The sequence below is a fragment of the Corylus avellana genome, chromosome 9 (genome assembly GCF_965113065.1).
Source record: "Corylus avellana chromosome 9, dhCorAvel1.hap1.2, whole genome shotgun sequence".
Taxonomy (NCBI): Eukaryota; Viridiplantae; Streptophyta; class Magnoliopsida; order Fagales; family Betulaceae; genus Corylus; species Corylus avellana.
In genome coordinates, this window is record NC_142498.1 from 22,438,732 (window position 1) to 22,460,132 (window position 21,401).

The 21,401-nt window shown below is 34.5% G+C and overlaps 4 protein-coding genes and 1 pseudogene across 4 annotated transcripts; 2 read left to right on the forward strand and 3 right to left on the reverse strand.

The window, feature by feature from the left end:
* Positions 1-583: 583 nt before the first annotated feature.
* On the reverse strand, positions 584-6,343 carry LOC132190298 (Zn-dependent exopeptidases superfamily protein). The gene is made up of 11 exons (XM_059605245.2): positions 5,864-6,343; positions 5,296-5,353; positions 5,112-5,222; positions 4,752-4,889; positions 4,156-4,225; positions 4,014-4,069; positions 3,542-3,667; positions 2,545-2,684; positions 1,595-1,667; positions 1,442-1,516; positions 584-1,070 (listed from the first exon to the last, which is right to left on the reverse strand). Exons 1-11 carry the CDS (start codon positions 6,022-6,024, stop codon positions 753-755), a joined length of 1,326 nt encoding a protein of 441 aa, XP_059461228.2. The 5' UTR covers positions 6,025-6,343; the 3' UTR covers positions 584-752.
* A 1,315-nt stretch (positions 6,344-7,658) lies between these two features.
* On the reverse strand, positions 7,659-9,204 carry LOC132191085 (limonoid 7-O-acetyltransferse-like; annotated as a pseudogene).
* A 3,017-nt stretch (positions 9,205-12,221) lies between these two features.
* Positions 12,222-12,854, reverse strand: LOC132191086 (NDR1/HIN1-like protein 10). The gene has a single exon (XM_059606099.2). It carries the CDS (start codon positions 12,852-12,854, stop codon positions 12,222-12,224), a length of 633 nt encoding a protein of 210 aa, XP_059462082.2.
* Positions 12,855-14,692: 1,838 nt separating this feature from the next.
* LOC132191087 (F-box protein At2g26160-like) lies at positions 14,693-16,733 on the forward strand. The gene is made up of 2 exons (XM_059606100.2): positions 14,693-14,780; positions 15,523-16,733. The coding sequence occupies exons 1-2, from the start codon at positions 14,693-14,695 to the stop codon at positions 16,731-16,733; spliced, it is 1,299 nt and encodes a 432-aa protein (XP_059462083.1).
* A 2,639-nt stretch (positions 16,734-19,372) lies between these two features.
* Positions 19,373-21,386, forward strand: LOC132191088 (F-box protein At2g26160-like). Its single transcript, XM_059606101.2, has 2 exons — positions 19,373-19,460; positions 20,182-21,386. Exons 1-2 carry the CDS (start codon positions 19,373-19,375, stop codon positions 21,384-21,386), a joined length of 1,293 nt encoding a protein of 430 aa, XP_059462084.2.
* The last annotated feature ends 15 nt before the right edge of the window (positions 21,387-21,401 follow it).

Here is a 21,401-nt window from a genome sequence, read left to right on the forward strand (position 1 = left end):
CTAACATTATTTCTCATCTCAACAAAGAATAAATAATTTTTTTTAGAAATAATATTTAAATAATAAAAAAAAGTAGAATTCTTTTTAGCTAAATTAGAGAATAAATATGCTGAACCGGATGAAATGCTTGTTCCGTTACAGGTTTTGTTTTCATCTATTGAGCTAAATGCAGTCATTATATATATATATATATTTTTTTTACATGTCCGCACAAGAAGAGGGAGAGAGATTCAAACTAGTGACATCCGTTTCATTAGACGTGGTTTCAGCTGATTGAACTACCTCTTGGAGGCGTGACCATTCTAAATAAACAATGGAATTATGTTGTTGCAATAAATGAATTTCATTGCCATCGTAATTTTTCATTTTCCTCCTCTGCCTTAGCAAACCCACAAAGGTTTTAAATTATAATCAGAACGTACAACAAGCGAAACGGAAAAAATCCATTTTATAGTCCAAATTAAATTTCACTAAATATGGTGCATATGTTACCATATCGTGTATATATTGCTATATCATTTAAAATGTTAAATGATGTGACACTAAATATACTATTAGATGCAACAAAATAAAATTTAGACAATAAAATGAATCATCTCTGTTTTGCTTCCATAACACAAGCCCATGACAACAGTGATTAATTCTCAAAATAAGGTGTGCTACAAATTAGCAATTACAATATGGGTAAAAGAATATTTTTAATATCTATAGATGCAACACTATCTCTATGCCCCATTCATCAAGGTAAAATGTCATAGGGGAATGGCGGAAAGAACTGGTCTACTGGACTTACTTTTTGAAATTCTGGAGCAGAACATGAACAATAACAATACTGAGGATAACACGAAGAGCCTGAAATACGTTCTTATCTCTTGCATTCCAAAGTCAAGCACTTCCATCTTCTTCCCATTTCTGCTGCTCCTCTCCATCAAGTACCCATCAAGATAGTCATCGATGGATACCCACTTGTCAGACTTGGGAGCAGACACCTTCGGATGAACTTCACTAAGTTGCTGCGGACCCAATTTGAAAATGGCGAAGAACGCAGCAGACCAGTCGTTGAGAACTCTCTGAAACTCAAAGAGAAGATCTAGTTAGAGACATATGAACCTACTAAACTCACTCTTAGGGTTTATTTGGGTTTGCGATTTCAAAACCTGTGATTTAAAAATAGCGATTTGAAAACGCAATTTTTATAAAAGCAGTTAAACGTTAAGTAAAATCATATTGGCTTTTAAAATAGTGCATTTTCAAATCGCATTTTTTCAAAAACACACTCTCAAACAATACATTTTCTGCAATTTGGTTTAAAATCGCAGTACCAAACGCACTTTAATCAGCTGCAGATTTCCTCTCCTCAAATGTTATTTCTGTTCAGGAAATGATAAAGGGGAAAAAGGAAGAAGTTAACTAGACATTGGAGCAATCCATGCAAACATACATTAAAAGTAGTGAGGTCAGTGGGATTGAACATTTTAAAGCAGTCTTGGGATGAGGCTGCTTCGTCTCCATATATCTGTCGGTCAATGCAAAATATGTCAACGAGTCAAATTGCTCTAAGCAATCATAGGGTGAGAGTTCTGATTTCACAAACCTCAAATGTGAAAGCCATGGGCACCTTTGCAATGTCGTACATGAAATCTGTTGCTGTCCCATGTGCCAGATACCTAAAAATAAAGCAAAGTTCAAAATCATGGAAAGATGTAAGTAAACTTTCCATATTCTTAATGGAATTTGAGCACTCTCATGTAAAATGTGCCACACATCTAAAACTTAAGCAAACATTAAACGACCAGAAACAATCGTAACAAACATGTCAAATTTGTGTTCTTAATTTGCTCTTCAGGATGTGCTGAATATCGGCACTCCTTAGCTTCAAGACCATGCATCTGGCATTTAGCATATGTAAGAATGGGAGATAATTGTTTTAACCATCTTTGTAACGACCCAAGAAAAGTGCTAGTAATATCTGTGATATTACTTCAAAGAGACTAGTTAAGTTACAATTGGAGCCATGTGAATAAGAAATCAATGTAGAACTTAACACCCTTGAGCACATCTATAATCTACCCACCCCATATAGAACTAACTTCTGGGTAGTCACAATCTCCCCCACTCAAGTCCATGATGTCCTCATCAGGCCCCATATCATGCAATACTTCATCACCACATGGTGTTACTAGGTTGCTCTGATACAATTTATAACGACTCAGGAAAAGAGCTAACCATATCTACACTATTATGTCAAAAAGATTCGTAAAGTTACAATTAGAGCCCCCTAAAATCACTTATAAAACTCAATCTAATCTAATAAGGAATCAATGTGAGATTTTGTACCCATGAGCACTTTATAATCCACCCACCCAATGTAAGACGAACTTTTTGGGGTCTCACAATCCTAATAGCTGAATTCTTGATTCACTCTCTAAGGTCATTGTCTAAGTCAGCCTCGAGGTAATTTATCTACATATATGGGCATGAATTCTCCTCAAACTAATGGAATGTTTTTCAACGGTTATAGTTTTCAATATAAGTACTACTAACCCGACAGAACCTCCACCAGATCCAATCATGCAATGCTTTTGGCAATGATGACGGTTCACTTCTTCAAGCAACAATTTCATCTGGTGTGCAGAAAATCCATCAGGTGTAGTGTTTTTATGATCGTATGGCATAAACAGTGCCTGCACAAACAAGCAACTTAGGAAGTTAGCCATATGCAAAGTTTGGAAACATTGGACAGCGGTGAAGGACATAACAAGCATATTTGTTGCATATATTTGCCTGGTCAAAGATTGTCATATGGAAAGATCATATCAAATATGAGTGAGAATTTGGATGGCAATGTCATAAAATTGAGCAGAGACAAGTCAAGCAACTAATCAGTGGTTTGAATTCAGCCTCATAGGCTCATACAACTCACATCAAGCTGGAATCAATATCACAACCAACCCAACCTCAACTAACCCCATTTTAACACTGCTCACGTACATCTCTGACCAAGCATGAGCTGGTTAACATGCCTATAAAAGCACGTCTATCATCCTAACAAAGCCTAATGTCGATCTCACCCAGCTCGTTCATGAAATGTGACCTGATTCACACAAATATCAACTATACTTGTTATTTTAAAACAAAATTTATTGACAAGTGCTGCACATGAACACAATATCTTATAACACAATGAGGCTTGTCCAGAATAGTAATCAAGATCAATAGACAGTTTTTTCAGCACAGCTTGTCATGTTTAAGGGCCATTGAAGTTAAAATTGCTTGATTTAATGACTTACAACATTGAACATAAGATTTTTTTTTTCCTTCTTTGTCTTCTTGAAAGGTGGTACAGCTTAACAAAATGACGAAATTAAGAAGAAAGCTAATACATGAATATTTTGCAATTCATTTGATTGCAAGATCCTGTACTTTTTAGTGGTATAATCCGTAGACTCATTACATATTAATATAAAACTTTTGAATGCAAAAACAACTCGTGCAATAACAGCCAACAGTGAATATTAACAGGAAACACAGTACAACTTACCTCCATTCCAGAGTGCACATTAATCCATACATGTGGATCAAAAGAAAGGGCAAGTTTCCGCATTATTTGAGTTTCAGGCTCGCTAAAAGGAGCAGTTCCAGGGTTTTCCTCATATGGATCATAATCCTGTAATTGGAGAACGGCAGATATAAGAAAGACTGTCACAGAATACCATAACACTGACTATGACAGTTGAATAATTAGGTGCATGTGTGTGTGTGTGTGTGTGAGAGAGAGAGAGAGAGAGAGAGAGAGAGAGGATACAAAAGCTTAAAACCTAAAGCCTCATCCAATGGTGTACAATTTTCAGTAAATCAATTTTAAAGAGGGTCTCAACAGAAATTATTTACCAAATTAGTGCATAATCACCAACAAGCTTAAAAGATGCATGCACACATACAGCACAATAAGGGGTATACAGCATAATTCATATAATAGGATCCATGTGTAGAAAATGATAAGGATGATGGACCTTTTCCTTTTTGCCCCAATCTACACTCCAATTTCGGTTAAGATCAACTCCCCTTCCTGCCAAAAAAATACAAAATTAAGCATTTCAATATCTTTCCAGGTGGTCATCTAACTCTTGAAAAAAGAAAAATAAAGTGCATGACCATTTCTCCTCTCACAAAGATCTCCTGCTTCAACGAGCTTGCGGCCATTCAAGTTTTCCATAGGCACCGCCTAACATATCATAAGATATTAGTATGCCAAAACTACCGAAGTTCCCCAAAATATTTCCCAAAAAATAGTAAAGAGACTCGCATATCTAACAATTTAAATCTTTGGGATATACCACTTATGTCCTTTTATCACTACAATAATGTTTTGGTATAGCTCAGAAATGTCTTTCTTACTAAATATCGATTTGAAATTGCCAAAAAAAAAAACACCATAAAGTTCTCTATCATTAACTAAGTACCAATGGCTATGAGTAATCTAATATGTAAGGATATAGTCTCCAGGAGCATTTAATATTAGATTTATATATTGACACTAGCACTAAAGCTATTCAAATCACTCAGTTAATTTAATTGCTACAACAGTTAACTCAGTGTGCTTGCATATAGGCACCGGCATTGGTAATGCTACGTTATCCTGGTTACTATGGCAGTAAGTTGCTCATATGGATGAATCAAAATAGAATTCAAAAACAATTCAATTTACTCATCAGAAGCAAAATAACGCTTCAATAAACTGTTATAGTTACCTTTATGATTAGCTTGTCAAGGGTACTGTTTAGTGAAACTGGATCCATGTTGGGTAGAAACTGCTCCTCGCTTAAAATTGACAAAATCCGGAAAGCAAGTTCAGATGTAATGAGCTCCCTTCCATGCTGGCCAAAACTCTGGAAGACAAGGAATCATCTGTCAAAAACACCAGCAATTACCAATCTGAGAATCTATTCACTACATAGTGAAAATAAGATTTCCCAAGTACACTGTCATATGTTACTAAAATCGATAGTTTACCCTTAACACCAGGTAAAACTAAGGCCTAACAGGCTAAATATAAAATCTCGTTAAGAGACTGATCCAACACAGGCAAAACTCGTCCATTGAAAACTTACAAGAAGGATCCGAAACTTTGACCTGTCATCATTCTCTCTCCTTCCCCGGCAATATGTAACCACTGAGATCTCTGCCTGGTACCCCTTATTTCTAGATTTAATTGTTTCCATCTGTTAAAAACATTAATAATCAGAAATTGAAATCAAGTATAATGAATAATTCAGGAAGTCATAGGCAACCTACAGTGAGTTTGTCGGGGTGACGATGGACCAAAGCCTTTATCTGCTCCATCAAATCCCCACTGCAAAATCCACATAACAAACAAAGAAAATAAAAAAAATTAACCAACCTATTAATTAGATTAGGCATTATCCCAAAAGCTCAAGCTGGTCAAAAATGATCTTAGCATACAAATAAACTGGATAAGAAGGTTCTTAATTCCTAACCCACATAGTTGATTTTCCTTTTTAGGGGCTTACGTTAGTTGAATACATGTAAAATGAAAAATCCAAACACTCAAGGTTTCAGTATCCTACAATTTCTCAACAACCAAATGAAGCATGAAAACAAGTGAGACCCAGATAAAAATTCTACTAATTCGACCAAAAAAGACACTGACTTTACCCCTAAAACCATGTTAGCTTTACTACCCATTTCCAAGATTCAAACAAAGGACAAAATTTTATCGAATCCAAACTACCAATTCAACAAAGCCTGTTCTTTTGAACTGTAAATTTCGTCATCGAAAAACTATACCACGAAAAAGAAGAAAAAAAAAAAAACAAAACAAAAGGGTTTCATAGGGAATCACCTGGAATGGTAGAGATCGCGATTGATGGGCATCGATGGCGACAGGATGAGATTTTTTTTCCCATTAACGACCACGACCAAAAAAGATGCATATTGCAGGAAAGCAAAGAAGCAGAAGCTAATCGATGAAGAGGATGAGAGGGACAGGACACGACGACCCATGCCAAGAGAATCAGCAAAAACAGAGTAACGAAGAGAAGAAGAAGAAGAAGAAGAAGAAGCTTCTGTCTTGCTTTCTTTGTTTTCGTTTCATTTTTGTAACATCAATCAATGATATTTCTCGCCCATGCTTCGAGCTGGGAACATAACAAAAGGCAAACCAGAAATAAAATTAAACAATTTGCAATGACGCCAATGATCGTGGATAATGAAAAGTTGGAGAGAGACAGAACGTGTGGATTTGTCAGCTATTGTCTCGGAACTTTTCCACGTTCAACGGTCTTGATATTGGAGTTTTCACTTCATCAGATCAGAAGCTCCAAACAACAACGCTTTCGATCCCATCGAAGATTTTTGATGATTATTGATCGGCTATTGCCTGTTTGACATGTGGAGCGTGCTTGTAATTTAAGCACATTAACGATAGCGTGTTAATTGTGTGGCGTGTTTAGTAGTTGTGTGGCGTGCTGGTAAGAAAAGGATATATACTATTTTATTGGATTAAGGCCGTAACAATGTTCATCAATCTTTGAATAAAAAAATAGTATGCGAATGAAATAAAAGTATAGTGTATAACATTATTCAAAAGATAAATGATATCTAACCAACCAATCAAAAACAGAAAGGTTGACTTGGGTTGGGCTAAATCATTGCTCAGATTACAATGAGAGATGCATACAAATAAAAACAACAATGTCATGTCATCTTAACTCTCTCGTTATTTTTGACAATAATCAATCCACATTCTTATGCTCTTAATATGGTAGTAGGGATGGAATTATAAACTATTATGGGTAGGGGTTAAAGTCAAAAAAAATTTGTTGCAAGGGGCCGGTTGGCTGGAAAAATAATAATAATAGTAATAATAATTTACCTTATTATTATTTTTTTTTAACTTAAAATTTTGTTGTTAGGAATTGAAGGGCCATGCCAATACCAATCCCCCCTCCCTCCGTTGCTAGTATGCATGTAGCAGTACACGATGAATGCCGACAGTTACAGCTTGGCAAGAGACATAGAGTTCAAGGAACATCTGAGAAAGGTTATACCTCGCAAAAGAAAATGTGTTCAATGTCATGCTTTGTCAATGTCGTATCCTAACAACACCCGATTAGGATCAAAGGAGTAAACAAACACTATTTATACCCTACATGTAGTCTTGCATTCTCATTTTCACTCATCCATCAAAGAAAAATCTTTACTAACTTAAATACTGGAGGTGTCCTCACGGGCACTCCTGGCAAATCTTTGAGCTTATTTTTCATTTCTCTTTTGTAAGCATTTGTGGTTTGAAGTTGGTTGTGTAATCAGTTACATCAACAATAATAGTTTTTTTTCTAAATTGAGTTTGAGAAAGTTTCTATAATTGAGTTTACTAAAATTATGTATTTGAAATGCATATGTGATTTTTATATGTATTTTTAATTCTCAAGCGTACTTCTTACTAAATTGTGCACATATTCTATCGCAATGCACGAGCATTAACTTTGATTAAAATGAAACAGGTTCAATTAGATGTAAGGTCAACGGTAGAAATATATATATATATATATATATATAACTTGTTCATGTATCATCTGTAAATTGTCCATAAGTGGCCTATATGATACCATTCCATATAACTATGAACAGTATCATTATGTCAGAGGACTGGGATCCAAGGAAGCAAATGTGAGGAGCTCTGGATTGCATACTAATCTAGCCATGTCTTGTTCATCTAGGGTCACCCAAGCTTCTATCCCATCTCCCAACCGTGTGTCAACCAAAATTGTCAGATTCAGGAACACTGGATCGCTTGAACCAATGCTGCTGATCCATATAGGCTTTCCCCGGCCACCCAAAATCAGCTTCATAGAACCCTAAATTACACCAGCTGCTAAACCCAAAGTAGTCCCCTCCCTCTTTGGAGCCTTCTTCCCCAATTTCTTTGAGAGACTCACGCAGCACAGAATTCCTCATCTCTTCACCTTGCAGCAGTTTTTGAGCAAAGTCATCATCGATTCTTGATATTACACCCCTTATATCACTCACTAAGCCTTGTAATCCTACCTATTAAAATATAAATTAAATAATTAAATATATTCAATTTTTATTAATTTAATTAAAATTTTGAAATAAGTGATAATTTAACATAACAATGACTCCCAAGTTTTAGTGATTTTACACTAACTACCTCATCTTTATCCGTGCACCGAGCGGCAGCTACCCAGAGGAGATTCCCAATAGAATACTCCGACAACCGTGACGTCATTCTTCTGCGCAGATTCACCAAATGGGTTAACAAAGAGGTCTTTTGAAAACCACAGTTTTCTCTAGTCGACACAGCCATGGCATGCTTCCATATGAAAGCTGAAACCACCTCCAAGCGCGTGGGGTGTTTCACACACAAGCTGGTTGCTTGAGCCTTGAGGGTGGCCATAGCTGAGGCAAGAAACACCAATCTCCTTGTCAAGCTCTTTCCTTTTCTGAACAAGGAACCCCACATAACCATTGATGAGTCTCGCAGCCAATTATCACTTGTGGGGAAGACATAAGCTGCGTCGAAGTTGGGGATATTGCTTCAGAACATCCCCTGGCTCTGCCACTCCATGCCTTGAGAAAGGTGCTCAATGCTGCACCATCAAGGATCTTGGTGCGAAATACACAAACCAATGGCGATTCCGCCGCAAGTAAACACGTTCACATGTGTCCGAATATAAATTAGACGGACATTTTTTTATGAGTCAAAACTTTTGAGATAAGTGATGATTTAACGACCTGAATATTGGTCACGTAAATTCCCGCAGCGGATTCTTTCAAAACGAGCTCACAAGGAAGGAACTTGTGCATTAACAAGAGATCAGGATGGCTAAGAAACTCGGATAGACAGCCGTTGACGTTTGCTTCCGCAAAATAAGCGCCGCCATCATTGCATTCAATGCAGAGGTTGTCTTTGATCTTTCCGGCTAGTGGATAAAACAGAGTCAATGTCTCGGACAAAGATTTCTTTAGCAATTCCAACCTGTTGGGGATGTTGCTAATGTTCGTGCTTTCGTTGTTAGGATAGAAGAGGATGGTCGGAGCATATGGAGCAGGAATAAGCTGATCCAAAAGGGAAAGCTTATAATTTCTGAGGTGAGAGGGCGTTGGGAAAGATGGTTTGATGTGTTCCTTGGAAACGATATCTACCTCCAACATTCCCATTTCCGCCTTAGATTGATTCTGCTTGATTTATAGGTGAGGTGGGCGAAGATTGGCACACATTACGAATTAACACACTATATATAAATACAAGCAGACCATTGTTCAAATGGGCTGTTAATAACAAACGCACCTTTATATTATTTCATTATAAGCGAATCTTTTTTCACAGGGTGCGGCTTCCACTTGATTTGGCCCATTTTATGTGAAGTCATTTTCCGATTAGTCATTGCTAAAAAAAGAAAAGACAAAAAAAAAAAAAACATTGATAATTGATGGACTGACAGCTACATTCACATAGTAAGATAATAGATCAGGCCACTACTAGTACTAGAACTACGATGATGGAGACGTTGGGATATATATGATAATTTTTATTTTTATTTAAAAAAAAAAAAACAGATTTTAAACTAAAATATTAAGGCATCGATCGACTAATTAATAACTGGAACAATGACGACATAGCCGACCAGACACACCAGCTCTATTGTGCTTTTCTAGTCGTTATGATGTCTCTCTCACGCACTTGCTGCCCTTGCTGTTTGTTACGACAAAAGCCTCTTAGCAGATTTGTTACGACAAATGCCGCCCTTGCTGTTTATAAGAGTATATTTCCATATCATTGTGATTGAAGTCAAATCTTTATTTATATTATATTCACCTAAAATATAATTAAGAAATAAGAGCAAAAATGTAGCTTTTAAGGCTTTAACTTGCAGATGTTGATTATAGACCGAATCACTTAAATGTTGTGTGTTTATTTCTTTAATTATTCCCTTTAATTTCCTTTACGTTTGTGAATTTATTCATTGTATCATAGCCAATCTTCGATCCCTAGTGGTATATTGTGGAATCCATTTGCCTACCGTACGTGATTCTTCTCCGACTACTATAAGGTGTTGTTGGTGATTTGCGATTTCCAGATAATTGTATTCGTTTGATTGTGGGTTGCTGTGAGGCTTTGGACTTCTTTTGAAACCAAGGCTTTTGCTTCTCTTGTTGGTGACTTGTGATAATTGTATTGCATGCATACTAGTGAACGTTGAGGGCAGCCATAGCAAGCGTCGTCATTTATCCTATACAAGTTCTAGAGAATTTTCAACAGGAAATCACGAGTTGAATGCATGTTCTTGAGGTTTTGTCAAACGTATTCTAGCGATGTTTGTTCCTTTGTTGTTGACTCCGTTGGAAAAAATAAAAAATCAGGCCAAGTTGCTCGTAGTATAATTGGCCTGATTTTCGGCCAAAGTTGGCCCTCATTTTCTGACCATAGTTGGCCATGTTTTTGGCCCCTTTTTGGTCTATTATTATTGTTAAAGGTACATCTTCGGTCTCTATTGCCGACTGTTACCATCTTCGGCCATCGTCGTTGACTACCACCAACTCGATTTAGTCACCGATACTGACCGCTACCAACTTCAATGAGTTTTCGTTTATTATCTTTGGACACCACTACCAGCCTTCGCCGCCAATCGTAGCCATCTTTAACCAAATTTTAAGAAGAAAAAAAAAATGTCACTTTCAAAAAAAAAATTCAAGCTTCCAGAATCTTTCAAGTTAATTTGAAGAGATGTTAGAATATATTTTCATACCCTTGTGATTGTAATAAAATTTGTATTCACCAACTACATTTTCCCTATAAATGTTAGATAATATTTCTATAACTTTGTAATTATAATCAAATCCATGTGATTTGATTTCTTTATTTACATTTTATTCAATTACCACATTTTTCCTATAAATAGGGATCATTATTATTGTAAAGATTATCAAGAATTGTGTTTATTTCCTTATTCCCTTTACATTTGTGATTTCTTCGAAGTTCGTTTGAGATTGCGGTTTCAATCAGTGCAATTATAAAATTGTAATTTTTGAAATCATTACTTTTTAAAATCATAAACACATTTAGTAAAACATATTAAAAAGTTTTTTTTTTTTTTTTTTATCAAATATTTGTCATACGAAATCATAATTTTTGTTTAAATTTGCGTTTTTTCAAATAAGCACCCCTAGCTAACTTATAAAAATCACACACACACACACATATATATATATTCCTATCTTAGATTGAGTGCTTTTTAAATCGCAATCTCAAACGCCTTAAATTTTGCAATATCTTTTAAAAATACAGATTATACTTATGAAATCGCAATTTCAAAAGCACCCTCAATCATGTCTCTCTCACGCTAAATATTATCACCTGCACTAAGCTGTTACCTATACAGATTTGTTACGAAAAATGCCGCCCTCGCTGTTTGTCCAAATCATCAAGCGTCTCCACAGACTCGCATTATATCAAGCTCACCAATGCACTTAAGAGGAAAAAAAATAAATAAATCGACTTGCAGCATTTAGATTGAAGTACTAGAGTTAAAGTGCTTAACCGCCACATATTGATATAGACCGAATGTAAATGACAATTTATCGATTATTTTTTAGTATTTTTAATTATATAATTTTAGAACTTTAATTTAGGCTACTGTTTTATTTATTTGTTTTTAATTTTTGTTAGTGTTTTTATGGTCGAATCAAAATCTCAATATATAGGATATTCGATCTATCTATAGGTTATGGTCAATTTACGAATCTATTAATCACCTATATATCGGTCAAGTTTTAGTGTTTGCGTGCAATATATAAAGTGAAAACATGCAAAACAATTAATTATTCATATTTGATTAAAATTTTGTTTGAAATTTTATTAGTTTTTGGATGTAAAAGCCTATTCTTTTGTATTAATTCAAGGAACTCTACAGATTTTGTTACCTTGTAACCCTTTTTTCCATATTGATTAGAAAAAAAAAAAAAAAAAAAAAAAAACTCTATAGAACGAGTTCCATACACCACATTTCTAGCAGAAAATATAAGTACGAATACTCATATTTAATTCACTATTAATTTTGAAAAATTAAACAAAGGTACGTGCTACGTACTAAGTAAACCAAGGAAAAACCCAAACCCTAAATGATGAATATAAAAACAATAAAACATAATTAATTAAAAAAAAAAAAGGCGTGCTATCAATCAGAAAACGATGCCACACAATTGGTAGTCTGAAAAGTAGACTGGGAATGATGATCAAGCGGAACCATGAAACAGATGTGCATGGTGGACTTGTGAGTCTTCATAATCCAAAGGGACGTCGCATACCTAAACTTCACGTCGAGTTTGACGCCAATGTTATAATTAGGTCCCTTGTTTTTGTTTCCCTTCTTCAACAACTCATCATAAAGCTCAGCAGCCCCGACCGACAACGAGCTCTTCCCTTGAAAGACGGGATTCAAAATGTGGCTGCTCTTGTGTGGCACCGAAAATGGGGTCAAAGTTTTCGTGGCAAACCTCTGGCCATTGTAGTCAGCGCTGACCTCGACTTTGTCGAAGTATATCGGAGAGTTGTAAGTGTTTCTGACAGCGATCTCGAGAGCGAGGTTGTATTGGAGAGTAGTGTTTTTTGAACCGAAATCGCATTGGGTGAGAGAGACGTTTTCGACACAGGAGTTTGCCTTTCCGCTATATTTGGAGATCACCGCGAGCACCAATATGCCTATGGCGAGGACAACAAAGAACGTGATCTTGACAAAGAGGCCAATACGGCGGTCACGACCACAAGCGTCGGGTTTGGGTTTTTCCTCTTGTTCTGGTTCATCAGCCATGGTTGATTAGTGAGGTGAAAAACGGATGTGAAGTTTATTTAGGTTTTCTAAGACAGCTTATGGGAGAGTAAAATTGTGATATATATATATATATATATATATATATATATATATGAGAAATGTTAGGGGTAAATAAGTTTTCATAGTTGGCACATATTCCCCTATAAATTCAATAAATCAACTATAAGATTTGTGTGGGTACTATTGACTTATGTGAAGTATACAAATCTAATAAATGATTGATTAATTTGTAGGAGAATATAAGTCAAATATGAGCAAAATATTGACCTATAGCATTTCTCTCTCTCTCTCTCTCTCTCTATATATATAGGGCTAAATATGGGATTGCGATTTCGTAAGAATAATTTATGTTTCTAAAAAGATATCGCAAAACGTACTGTGTTTGGCATTACAATTTAAAAAGCACTTATTTAAAATAGGAAAAAAAAATTGCGATTTTTATAAGCATGCAGGCTATGACGGGGTGCTTATTTGAAAAGAAAAAAAAAAAAAAACGAATTTAAACCAAAATCATGATTTCGAATAACAAATATTTGATAAAAAATATTTTTTAACATGTTTTACCAAATTTCGTTGCGATTTCAAAAACGTAATTTTCAAAATCTCACATATTAAAACCGCAATCCCAAGCAAGCCTAATTGGTTAAAAGCTGTGTTTTCCTGTTTTGGAAATTAAGGTCATGACACTGCACTTTCAAATCCAGACGGAAATTTTTTCTTTTTTCCTAAAACAAAAAGAAATTCAGTTTATAGGGTTTTGTTAACAAGTAGTATTAAATTACATCCTTCCATATGTCCCTGCATGAATGTTGAGGGTTCCATTTTACAAGTTTTTTACAAACTAATATAATATATATTAAATAATGAAGGCGTATGTGTTAGTTTGAGTGGATATTGTTAGAGACATCTCTTCAAATGAGAACTCTACACAAGATAATATCAATTTAAACAATATCTCTGGATAAAGCTTGCAGCAGATCATGTAGCTAACAACTTCTTGTTAAACTTATCTCCTTGTATATCTTATCACTTAATATTTAAATTTCATACCAAGTGTAATCTCATGTAAACATTATTCTATAAATACAAAAGCCTAAACCAATGTTTGATAAGGCATCAAGCATCAAATTATTTTCCATTATAGATATAGGTCATATTATGTCACATCCCTAATGGTTAACTAATTACATGAAGGATGCGTTTGGGATTGCGATTTCGTAAGAATAATATGTATTTCGCAAAACGCAAAGCGTTCGACATTGCGAAGCACTTAATTTAAAATAGGAAAAAAGAATCTGATAAAAAAATATTTTTTAACATGTTTTACCAAACACCTTTATAATTTTTAAAATCCCACTTATTGAAATTACAATATCAAAAAATTATATCTATATTGTCGCCGGAGATGTTTGAATAGCAGCAGATGTCTTGGATTTATCCAAGTGATCCTTTACAACTAATTAAGAAGGAAACCTGGGTGAAATTATCACAAAAATTAGTGGAAATTGGATTCTTTACACTACGTATGGGCAACCGCAACCGACATAGCGCTTGGAGGTTTTGTTCACAAGAAACCAAGGAAACTAAAATACTAAATCCTATATTGGACAGGATTCCTATAGATTATAGGAATCACGACCGAACACGTACAACTTCTACTGTTCTACACCCCTTAATTAGGGTATATATATAAACGCTATGTACCCTCACCTTCATATATTGCTTTCTCTTTTCTTGTATTCCTCAATTTCAGACTTGCTTCTTCGATAGTGTATTTGTTAAAAGAAAAGCCACAGTTGTTTCTCTTTTCTGCATTAATGGAGTTGAAACGTGTTTTTGTTGCCGACGACTCTCTTCTCCAACGAAAACTCGGAAAAGGGAGATTAACGGAGCTTACAGCCAAAGGTGTGACGTCTTAATCTCTTATATATTATTGGAATTCATTTATTTTATTTCTAAATTCTCAATTAATTATATACTGCATGTTATCATGCTTGAATGTGAAATTAGTATATATATATATGGTATTGATCTAAAAAAAGAAGAAGTATATATATATATATATATATGGTGGTAATTTTCTCATACCCATTATTTAGTTTGTTAATTTATTTATTTTGCCGGTGTTGGCCGGGGCGATGGAAAGAATATCTCAATTACGTACAGTAACATTTCAAGGAATATATATATAATCCGAAACTCTTATTGCTTCATCCTTAATTATGATGGGATCAATGGGTTCTTAATTATGAACATTTGAAGCCATAATTTACAAACTGCTTTACAAATTCATACACATTCAATTGAGAAATTTAAGCGACCGATTTATTGTTTGATTAATTGGTGTTCCTTTTCCCCATTTTTTTTTTAAAAAAAAACTTCTTTCAATATAGACTTTATTTATTCAAGGATTAATGGATTTGCACCACTATCTTGATTTAGTAGTGACATAAAAAATATTATGAATTAGACAGAATTTTCTTCCAAATTGAGTTGAAGGAACTTTCTCTAACTCAATCTATATATAAAAATGATATGCGTACGAAAAGGAATCATAGATATTATAGCTTCAAACACTTTCATATTTTTTATTCCTTTATTTCATTACTTAATTTAAGAATTTAGGCGACCCTTTTTCATAATGCAGAAGACAGTCAACTTGAAGGGCAACTGGCAAAGCTTCCACAGGATTTGATAAATGAGATTGGAAAAAGATTGATAAACTATGCTGATTACATCCGATTGCAGTCAACTTGTAAGTCATTGAAATCCATGCTGCCAAAGATGCCAAACCACCAATTTAGTCAAGTACCATGGCTAATGCTCCCACACGACAACGTGAGTGAAAATACACGTTTCAGTTTCCTTAATCCGTTAGAAAATAAGATGTATAACCTTGACATTCCAGAAGTAAAGGGAATGTTGTTGCGCGGATCATCGTATGGTTGGATACTAGCTGTTGATGGGTATCCGAAGTTGTGTTTAATTAATCCGTTTACTAGGGCTCAAATTCAACTGCCACCTCTAGACACATTTCCAGATGTTTTGAGTTTTGATCCTAATATGCCTAATAAAGAATATTTGATTTATAAAGAAAGATCATATCTTCGTAGTCAAAAAACACACACCAGAGGAGTGGCCTACTTTCGAAAAGTTTTTGTTAATAAGGTTGTCCTATCATCGAATCCTGTTTCTAATGATTACACAGCCATCGCCATCTACGGTGAGTTTGAAGAGTTGGCTTTTTGCAGAAGTGGAGATAAGAAATGGAGTAAGTTAAATATTCCAGGATATGGTGATGACATCATGTCTCATGAAGGAAAATTCTATGTTTTAAATATTAGCAAAGGAGTTTGGATTGGTGACGCTACTTCTCTGCCAAAGATGACAAGAATTGCACCGCCTCAACATACCCCAGATGCGTGCTGGTTGGTGCGAATGACATCTGGTGAACTTGCGTTCGTTAATATAAGATTTGAATGTAAACCATTAGTTGATCCCAAAGGAAGAGAATATTACAAAACGACCCACTTTGTGGTCTACAAGCTAGATCAGAGACGGTTGAAATGGAATGAAGTAACAAGCATAGGAGACGATGCATTCTTTATTGGAAAGAATAACTCATTATCTGTCTCGTCTCAGAATCTTCCTAATGGTTGGAGAAAGAATTGTATTTACTTTTCTGATGCCTACACTGAAGGCCACATAGATGGAATTGTAGGTGGTTATGACAATGTTATGTACAACTTGGAAACTAGAAGAATCGAGTCAATACCAGGATATGTTCATTATGTTGTAAGTGATTCGTTGTTGGTGTCGCCTGCACCAATTTGGGTTATTCCTAACCCATCTATATAAGGAAATAAAAATGTATTTCATAAAGTTGTAGCAAGAATGCATGGAAAACGCCATCCCTTTGTGTTTTGGTTCGGATATTTGCGTTCAAATAAAATGTGATTTTTGACATGAGAATAGTTAATACGATAGCTTGTGTACTATATATTATGATGATTGATGAACATGCATGTTAGCGTATCCATGAGAATTTCACCAAATTATTTTGATGAAAATTTGTGGCTGGCTGAAGGGTTTAATCTTCTCAATTTTTTTATTAATTAAAAAAAATTAAACTTTACATCTTTGTGTAGTATAATTGTTTAATATCATTCTATGAGATATTATGACAAGAGATATGATATGAGCTCAACTAATCTCATTTAAAAGTTTAATACTCAACTTTTATAGACATATATTTTAATTTTTATCACTTTTTTAAAATTTTAATTTAAAATTCTCCACCCCCCTCCCCCCCAAATTGGTTAATTTCCGTCCCCCCTTCCAATATGACACGACTTTTCTCCCCCACCAACACTAGTTTTTCCTCATTGATTTAATTAAGAAAAAAAGATTTAAAAGAAGATGTGTGGGACGTTTGAACTGACATGCACCGAAACTTGTTCCTAGAGCCCTACTCTTACAAGGCCTATCTCTGCAAACTCTGAAGAGAAATTTACAAATTATACCTACAAGTCAATTCGCGCAGAAAGAGAAATTTGTGTGGATATTTTCCTCTCACCTATTTTTCTTCCTTGAAATCCCCAACATTATCTGTCCTTTTTAATGCACTTTTGTTTACATTTATTTTTTTTCATATTTCAGAACAACAACGTGAGATTGATGGTGTTTGGTTGAAGAGTGTCTAAGTTTTTTTTAACGTGAGAACAACATCTATAGAAGAAGAGTCAATATATATCTATATATTTCTGAAAATCATCAAACTTAATAATATAAAGCATGCGACACTGTTTTTACCAGTGTTGATGGCCCAAAAGTTCTAACCCTTATCATAATCATCACCGTTATCGTTTACGAAAGCCGACTTCCCACCCAACAAATCCTAATTCCGCCTTTGTTTACACGGTTTTGTGCCACGTTAAATAAGATCAGTTGAGCCTTCGTAATAACTATAAGCAAAAAGTGCTTAATAGAAAAATAAAATGATGAATATGCGGTAAACAAGACAAACGAATCACATATATATATTTATACACACGTACGGCTAAACAAAAATAATACACATTATTTCTTTTTTGCTTGAGCCTTAGTAACTTTTTTGTTTTTTTACAGATTTAATATAAATGGACTTTTATATTAAATTTGCAGTATCACGTGAAACATTACTTAAAATGACAAATTTAATATATCATTTCTTTTTTGCACATCACTTAATGTATAATAAAACTTAGAGCAATCCTAAAAGAATGACTCGTCTTTTTACGTACCCTATAAAATAATGATAATTTTGATCCAATAATAATTTTAAAAATTACATCACTTTTGGAGTATAAAAGAATGACAAGAGTCATACCTATAGCATTACTCTAAAGCTACGTTTTGCTTTGATATAAAATGTTTTTCATCTCAAAATGTTTTCAGGGAAAAATAGTTTTCTTGAAGAATGATTTCCTTAAAAATATATTTTTGGCTTTTGACGGTCCCAAGCGTGTCTAAATCTTGTCCCAGAGGGACCTCGACTCAGCAATGTCTTGAACGAGTCCTGGCGACTCCCGGTTAGAGACATCTCTTCAAATGAAGACTCTACACAAGATAATATCAATTTAAACAATATTTCTGGATAAAGCTTGCAGCAGATCATGTAGCTAACAACTTCTTGTTAAACTTATCTCCTTGTATATCTTATCACTTAGTATTTAAATTTCATACCAAGTGTAATCTCATGTAAACATTATTCTATAAATACAAAAGCCTAAACCAACGTTTGATAAGGCAGCAAGCATATCAAATTATTTTCCATTATAGATATAGGTCATATTATGTCACATCCCTAATGGTTAACTAATTACATGAAGGATGCGTTTGAGATTGCGATTTCGGAAAAATAATCTGTATTTTTAAAATATATCGCAAAATGTAAAGCGTTTGGCATTGCGAAGCACTTAATTTAAAATAGGAAAAAAAAAATCTGCGATAAATTTTTTTTTTTAACATGTTTTACCAAACACCTTTGTAATTTTTAAAATCGCATTTATTGAAATCGCATTCTCAAAAAATTATATCTATATTATCCCCGGAGATGTTTGAATAGCAGCGGATGTCTTGGATTTATCCAAGTGATCCTTACAACTAATTAAGAAGGAAACCTGGGTGAAATTATCACAAAAATTAGTGGAAATTGGATTCTTTACACTACGTATGGGCAACCGCAACCGACATAGCGCTTGGAGGTTTTGTTCACAAGAAACCAAGGAAACTAAATCCTATATTGGACAGGATTCCTATAGATTATAGGAATCACGACCGAACACGTACAACTTCTACTGTTCTACACCCCTTAATTAGGCTATATATATAAACGCTATGCACCCTCACCTTCATATATTGCTTTCTCTTTTCTTGTATTCCTCAATTTCAGACTTGCTTCTTCGATCGTGTATTTGTTAAAAGAAAAGCCACAGTTGTTTCTCTTTTCTGCATTAATGGAGTTGAAACGTGTTTTTGTTGCTGACGACTCTCTTCTCCAACGAAAACTCGGAAAAGGGAGATTAACGGAGCTTACAGCCAAAGGTGTGACGCGCGTCTTAATTTCTTATATATTATTGGAATTCATTTATTTTATTTCTAAATTCTCAATTAATTATATACTTCATGTTATCATGCTTGAACGTGAAATTAGTATATATATATATGGTGGTAATTTTCTCATACCCATTAATTAGTTTTTTAATTTATTTATTTTTATTGGTTGAGGCAAATTAAAGAATATCTCAATTACGTACAGTAACATTATATATATATATATATATAATCCGAAACTCTTATTGCTTCATCCTTAATTATGATGGGAACAATGGGTTCTTATGAACATTGGAAGCCACAATTTACAAACTGCTTTGCAAATTCACACACATTCAATTGAGAAATTTAAGCGATTAATTAATTAATTAATTTGCTGTCTCATTCCTCCGATTTATTGTTTGATTGGTGTTTCATTTTGTTTGTTTTTTTTTTTTTTTTAACTTCTTTTAATATAGACTATATTTATTCAAGGATTAATGGATTTGCACCACTATCTTGATTTAGTAGTGACATAAAAAATACTATTAATTAGACAGAATTTTCCTTCAAATTGAGTTGAAGGAACTTTCTCAAACTCAATTTATATATAAAAATGATATGCGTACGAAAAGGAATTATAGATATTATAGCTTCAAATACTTTCATATTTTTTATTGCTTTATTTCATTACTTAATTTAAGAATTTAGGCGACCCTTTTTCATAATGCAGAAGAAAGTCAACTTGAAGGGCAACTAGCAAAGCTTCCACAGGATTTGATAAATGAGATTGGAAAAAGATTGATAAACTATGCTGATTACGTCCGATTGCAGTCAACTTGTAAGTCATTGAAATCCATGCTGCCAAAGATGCCGAACCACCAATTTAGTCAAGTACCATGGCTAATGCTCCCACACGACAATGTGAGTGAAAATACACGTTTCAATTTCCTTAATCCATTAGAAAATAAGGTGTATAACCTTGACATTCCAGAAGTAAAGGGAATGCTGTTGCGCGGATCATCGTATGGTTGGATACTAGCTGTTGATGGGTATCCGAAGTTGTGTTTAATTAATCCGTTTACTAGGGCTCAAATTCAACTGCCACCTCTAGACACATTTCCAGATGTTTTGAGTTTTGATCCTAATATGCCTAATAAAGAATATTTGATTTATAAAGAAAGATCATATCTTCGTAGTCAAAAAACACATACCAGAGGAGTGGCCTACTTTCGAAAAGTTTTTGTTAATAAGGTTGTCCTATCATCGAATCCTGTTTCTAATGAATACACAGCCATTGCCATCTACGGTGAGTTTGAAGAGTTGGCTTTTTGCAGAAGTGGAGATAAGAAATGGAGTAGGTTAAATATTCCAGGATATGGTGATGACGTCATGTCTCATGAAGGAAAATTCTATGTTTTAAATATTAGCAAAGGAGTTTGGATTGGTGACGCTACTTCTCTGCCAAAGATGACAAGAATTGCACCACCTCAACATACCCCAAATGCGTGCTGGTTGGTGCGAATGACATCTGGTGAACTTGCATTCGTTAATATAAGATTTGAATGGAAACCATTAGTTGATGATCCCAAAGGAAGAGAATATTACAAAACGACCCACTTTGTGGTCTACAAGCTAGATCAGAGACGGTTGAAATGGAATGAAGTAACAAGCATAGGAGACGATGCATTCTTTATTGGAAAGAATAACTCATTATCTGTCTCGTCTCAGAATCTTCCTAATGGTTGGAGAAAGAATTGTATTTACTTTTCTGATGCGTACACTGAAGGCCACATAGATGGAATTGTAGGTGGTTATGACAATATTGTGTACAACTTGGAAACTAGAAGAATCGAGTCAATACCAGGATATGTTGTAAGTGATTCGTTGTTGGTGTCGCCTGCACCAATTTGGGTTATTCCTAACCCATCTATATAAGGAAATAAAAATGTA